Source organism: Bufo gargarizans, chromosome 11 (genome assembly GCF_014858855.1).
Source record: "Bufo gargarizans isolate SCDJY-AF-19 chromosome 11, ASM1485885v1, whole genome shotgun sequence".
Taxonomy (NCBI): domain Eukaryota; kingdom Metazoa; phylum Chordata; class Amphibia; order Anura; family Bufonidae; genus Bufo; species Bufo gargarizans.
The window spans coordinates 37,047,896-37,054,430 of record NC_058090.1 but is presented as its reverse complement, the minus strand read 5'-3'; the positions used below and the strand labels follow the sequence as shown (position 1 = coordinate 37,054,430).

Sequence of the window (6,535 nt, the reverse complement as noted above, 5' to 3'; positions counted from 1 at the left end):
CAAATGGCCCCAATCAAGTTTTTGTTTGAGACAATTAGGCAGTGCTAGCCAATGAGTCTTATGCAAATGGATACACTGGTAATGTTGCACTGGAAGGCGTGTTGTATATATGCATGGGGAGTAACTTTTTTTTTTTGTTGGACACGTTGATCTAGTCAGCATCCCCCCCTGGTCTATAGGCAGCTGGGGGGTCTGGGGGCCCTTTAAGAGCATGAGCAATTGACTAGTAAACCTCACACATTAACAAGTCACCATAGGTAAAGGAGCTGCCTGCCCCCAAGCATACTCAACTTAATCAACCAATTCCCATTGACTTGTAGAAAACTGTACTGAAAGGAAGAGAGAATCCCTGGACTCCTCCACAACCTGCTGCTGCCACCACACCACCACCACCACGATTCCAGACTGCTCTGCCATCTGTGCTCCAAGCCAATATACTAGCATGATGTCTTATCTCAAGCAACCACCTTATGCAGTCAATGGGCTCAGTCTTACTACCTCTGGGATGGATTTGTTGCATCCGTCGGTGGGATACCCTGGTAAGTCATGCTTCGACTTAAACCTCAGGACCTAGATGTGGAGGGACATGCACAGATTTATTAACCAAAAACTAAAATTCTGAGCAGTTGGTGAAGTGTAATTTAATCTAGACTGTAATGTGAAATCTTAAATTATGTGTGTGTTTTTACTTCATTACTTTACTTTACATTTTACTTTAATTCATTTTTATTTTTATAATTATTTAATGAATTATATTAAAAAGTATTTTAGTTATTTAAAGATTCACAATTTTCGCTGAAAAAATAATCATGTAGATTGATAAGATAGTGTATTTTTTTGTTTTATTGAGTAGTGTATTTTTACAGTTATTCATTTTTATAATTATGTTTAAAAAATGCTCATTTATATTTATACACACACATTATTCCATGTGTTACTACTTGCCTTGAGATATTTATTTTACTTCCAAATACTTTTTATTACTGATAAATATTAAACAAATCTTTTTTAGCTCAGATTATTTATTTTACAAAACATTAAAAGATAAAAAAAAACTGAGATGCTATACTGTTTTTTCAAATAACATTTATTTATGTATTCTGTACTAAACACTAGTGGGGAAAAAGTGTAGCTTCTAGAAGAAGAGTTTCTGCAGTTATGCTTCTGGGACATATGGCGACTCACCCAAGTTGTGATCTAGTATTGTTCTTGTTCCATGTTGTATAAGTCCAAACCAATGATCAATAGCTATGTTTTCAGCTACCCCAAGAAAGCAAAGAAGGGAGCGGACGACGTTCACCAGAGCTCAGCTTGATGTACTTGAAGCACTTTTTGCCAAAACTCGTTACCCTGATATCTTCATGAGAGAAGAAGTCGCTTTAAAGATCAATCTACCAGAGTCCAGAGTGCAGGTGAGGCTCTTCATCATCATCATCATCTCCACTCTGTCCCTTCCTCTCTACCTGTACATGTATTGATCCCTTCTGAAGATAATAGATCTCCTGATCCTTGTTCAATTATTTGCAAGGTTTCCTTCTGAGATGATCCTTCAGTTTGCTTGGTAGCAGAACCTTTCAGCCACCTGAGGCTCCATGATTGCATTTCCTTTGTACACTTAGTTCACTGTTTGCATGTCTCTCGGCCTCAGGTGTTATTTTTTAATTAATTTCCATTGCTTTTACTTTAATGTCCAAGGTGTGGTTCAAAAACCGTAGAGCGAAATGCCGCCAGCAGCAACAGCAGCAGCAGAATGGGGGTCAGAACAAAGTAAGACCTGCCAAGAAGAAGACATCTCCTGCTAGAGAGGTCAGCTCAGAGAGTGGCACCAGTGGTCAGTTCACCCCTCCTTGCAGTACCACTGTGCCTGTGATCTCCAGCAGTACTGTCCCAGTGTCTATATGGAGCCCAGCTTCCATATCTCCTCTTTCTGACCCTCTCTCGACATCCTCTTCCTGTATGCAAAGGTCCTACCCCATGACCTACACCCAAGCTTCAGGCTACAGTCAAGGATATGCAAGCTCAACATCTTATTTTGGGGGAATGGACTGTGGATCTTATTTGACACCTATGCACCATCAGCTCCCTGGACCAGGAGCTACACTAAGCCCCATGGGCACCAACGCAGTGGCCAGTCATCTCAATCAGTCTCCAGCTTCCCTGTCCACCCAAGCCTATGGAGCCTCCAGTTTGGGGTTCAACTCCACCGCTGACTGTTTGGATTATAAAGATCAAGCAGCCTCCTGGAAGTTAAACTTCAACGCTGACTGCTTGGATTATAAAGACCAGACATCATCTTGGAAGTTCCAAGTTTTGTGAAACCCAACTGGGAACTTTTTTCTTTTTCCTTCTTTGTGACAGAGACACTTGGACATTCCAGATTGAGCCATGTCTTGGTTGAAGACGACAAAGACATTTTTATTCTTGTCCACAGAAGCGCCCTTTTTTCTGGATTTGGATCCCAACAAAACTTCTCAAATGAAGGACCTCTATTTATCCTGTGTCTCCATACACTGGTGATCACCATAGTTTTTAGCCAACGTGTTGGATGAAAGGTTGAAGGCCATTCTCGCTCAGGCAGTTCATTATCTCTCCAAGCTCGGGGGTCCAGTCTGCACCCATGACGGTGCCCAGTGTTAGCCAACTCATGGCATGGCCATATGGCAACTAGATGGCACTGAACGCTTCAGGGCTGAGTGAATTGTGCTTTACTGATTGTCATAGATGCACTACTTTATTTAAAAAAAAAATAATGTTTATAAGGAGTCATGATGTAGTTTTTAAAAGACAATCAGTGTGTGTCTTATATAAATGGTCAATCTGTGTTTCGTTTTTGTTTTTTCGTTTTTTTTTTGTTTTGTTTTTTAATTCTGTGCTAGACTTCAAAGCTGTGATCTCCTGTATTGTATGCAACTGCGAACTCCCTACCAGTAGGGGTTCAGCTATGATTTCATATAATTATATATAAAAAAAATCAGAGCCAATTCCACCCTTCCCCCACTCACGATGAACTGCAACGAAAACTTTTATATCGAATGACTGTTTCCCAAATCAATGAGGATCCCATTGGAAAACAGGGAAATTAACATGCATCATGGACTGCAGAGATCCCTCAGTAATAAAGACTATGGAGAATTGCAATGAGTAGTGGCCCATATGTTTGGATTTGTGAAGACCTATATTAATATATATCCCACGCAGACCTTTCTTTCCTGCTCTGGATCCAGCCAATATGTATGATTATATTAAAATGACTCTAGCACAATTTGTGAGTTGATCTTTGATTGTTGAGAATATTTGGGGGGGTACAATATCAAGTCCTTCTATCATACCACACGTGTGCTGTGTGTAGGCAGACCTGATTATTGTGCACACTCATCTACCTTAATTGCATTGCATCAACTTTTAAATGCTCGTTTGCAATAAATATAATGGCAGGAGATTAGTGACAGCAAGGCAGGGGTTAAAGTCATGGTACTTAGCATAACCTAATTAACAAGTACATTGAGATATGACAGGAATTCCCTGTTTTTCCAGTTTTCTCCTTGCACTGCTGGTATTCCACAAACTATTTAGTTTTGTCCGACTTAAAGAGGAAAGAAAAAGCCGGAGCAGATGAAGCGGAATTAACGGGGGAACAAAAGATCATTTAGAAAGTGGTAAACCTATAATTTCATGCACTGAAAAGAAGGCGCCCTGCACTATTTTTTAGGCGTTTTTTATGGCTAAAAGTTTGCACCATATGTTTTCACCCTGAGGCTAATACATACCATCTCCTCCACTGCTGAGAAATATGTGTCTACATCCATATGTCTCTATAGATGGATAACTATAGCATACAAGTTCCGAACCAGTACATTTTTAAAAACAGGTGACATTTAATTATATAGTTTTTTTTTAATATATATTTATAGCTAATAGGTATATAGAAATGTATCTAGTTGGATAAAAGATAGATAGCTAGATAGAAGGATGAAAAGAAATAAATAAATAAATAAATCGGGTATTATAGATGGGTACTAGATGTACAGACCATAGATAGATAGAAAGAAAGAAGAAGAAAAATAAAGAATATTAGATGTAAAGAATATAGATAGAAAAGAGAAAAAAGAAAGAAAGATAGAAAGAAAAAAAATATTAGATGTACAGAAGATAGATAGAAAAGAAGAAGAGAAAAAGAAAGAAAGAAAAAGAATATTAGATGTACAGAAGATAGATAGAAAAGAAGAAGAGAAAAAGAAAGAAAGAAAGAAAAAGAATATTAGATGTACAGACGATAGATATACATACATAGATAGATAGATAGATATTAGACAGATAGATAACTCTACCTTCTAAACTGACTTATATAATGTAAAGATAACTAAGCCTCCCTGATATTCTGCTCTAATAGTATAGAATCAGATACAAAAATTTAATCTTAATGCCAGAGAACATTGCAGAATTTCCTAAAAAAAAAAAAGATTTTATTCGCATTTCTGTCATCAGAACTGTATAGAAACAGAGCTTTTCTGAATGTCCAGCTGATACATTGGTTTCCGGTTCGGAAATAAGAATAATAAAATATTGAGCCCCATCATAGGAGGTATCTGTGGAGGAGAAGCCTGCTGCACTGGGTGAGTGTGGGGTTTTGTTGGTGCCTTCAGGTCATTGTCCACTGGAAAGAGGACACTTGATATCCCGAATGGTTGTTAACCCTTTCTGTTAATTATATGTGTTCTACGTTCATATGTGGTTGTTTTTTTTTTAAGCTCCAATAACACTGATTATCCATTACCAGCATAATAGAAAAATTATCTCCTGCAAAACTAGTTTTACTTTTCTACACACATGCCCCCAAGAAATCACACTACCCACTAATAATCTATTTCATTATACAGCACATCTTAAAGTCACACTAATTATTATATTAATAATTATTATTATTCCCATCATATGCAAGAACAATTTAGTGTAACATTATTAGTGGTAGTAATAGGTATATTAATAATTCATATATGACGTGTCCGGGGAAACTGCCTTGAGTAATTATACCTTCAACCTACTAGGAAGGTATATGTTCAGAAAATAGCGGGGCTTGCAAAATATCAAAAGTTGCAAAATGTTTCAATATTTAATATTGAATTGTTTTTAAAACGCTATTAAGTATTTATTAGGGTATAAACATCCCTAAAAACGCTATACACTGGCATTCTTCCTAATATTAATAATAATAATAATATATATATATATAAAATATAATATCTGTATTATTATTAAAATAGTATATAAAAATATAAAATAGTAATATAATAAAAAGTAATATAAAATTTGAACCAATACAAAGATGTCAAGATAAAAAAAAATCATGTTATTTTATTATTATTCAAATAGTAATAATATCAAATTTGTAGTAAGAGAAAGGTGTAAAGACAAAAAAATCTGGTTATTATTTTTATTATGTATATTAATATTATCTATATTATTATTATTATTATTAATAATACATTTGTAATAATATAAAATTTGCAATGATACAAAGGTGTCAAGAAAAATAAATCAGGATATTATTTTTATCTATTTTTATTATATTATTTTCTTTATTATTATTCACATAATAATAATAATAATAATTAAAAAAATTGTAGTGATACAAAGGTAATAAGACAAAAAAAAATTGTCCTAGTTTTGCAGCTAGATAGAAATACAGATAAGTAATAAGAATGAGGGATATTTCCGGGTGGAAGTGGTCTGAATGGGTCTTGAGAAGGATGAAAACCCCGGGAGCTTCTGGGATGGAGGCTGCATCTGCCTCCACAGAGGCCCCACCCGAGCAGAAGGAGGTGGCAGCTCGCCAAGGGCTGCACCAGCCCAATTCCCAACCACCACCAGCTTTTGTCTTCTTTTAAAACTAACCCCATTGTCCGGGCTCTCCCCTCAAATTTAGCTGAGGTGTGAGAACATGTCAACAGGAGTTTAGTATTGATCAGAATAGTCTTCCAAATGCAAGTCTTCATTCCTAGCAAGTGCCTGTGTGATGATGGGAGACAGCAGCCTCCACCAGCAGCCAGTTATGGCTCTATGAAATAAACAGCTTTTATTTAGTATTAATTAAGCTGATTTCTGTGAAAATCCATTGGAATAATGGCTCTTTTTAGAACACAAGAAAAGCCCAATAAGGTGGCAAAATGGGGCCTATTAAGGGCCCCATTGCGGTACTGTATTAGTCCCAAGGAGACTTTCAGGGGATGTGAATGGTATTCTGGGGGAGGCACATTCAGACCATCTGAGTTGGTGCAATTATTGTGTTAATAGAAAAGTGGAGCCCTTGTATGAACCCTAAAGAGAAAATACTGAAGAATCGTTAACTTTCTATTAGGATTTTTGGAAGGGAGGGAGTGGAAGCATTTGGGGAACAGGTACAAAAGCAGCTCTGGTGACTGATACTGTACCAAGGTGGGCATGGTGCCCCAACAGAGACATGCAGATACCATATGGAACCATTATACTTATTTATTTTTATTTATGAATTTATTTATTTATTTTGTGCACTTATATA

At 36.5% G+C, this 6,535-nt stretch overlaps 1 protein-coding gene across 2 annotated transcripts; it reads left to right on the top strand.

The window, feature by feature from the left end:
- Positions 1–442: 442 nt before the first annotated feature.
- OTX2 (orthodenticle homeobox 2) lies at positions 443–2,316 on the top strand. Of its 2 annotated transcripts, none has more exons than XM_044272494.1 (3): positions 443–539; positions 1,261–1,412; positions 1,696–2,316. In XM_044272494.1, the coding sequence occupies exons 1-3, from the start codon at positions 443–445 to the stop codon at positions 2,314–2,316; spliced, it is 870 nt and encodes a 289-aa protein (XP_044128429.1). The 2 variants fall into 2 exon arrangements, with proteins under 2 accessions (XP_044128429.1, XP_044128427.1); XM_044272492.1 differs by having other exon boundaries at positions 1,249–1,412.
- The last annotated feature ends 4,219 nt before the right edge of the window (positions 2,317–6,535 follow it).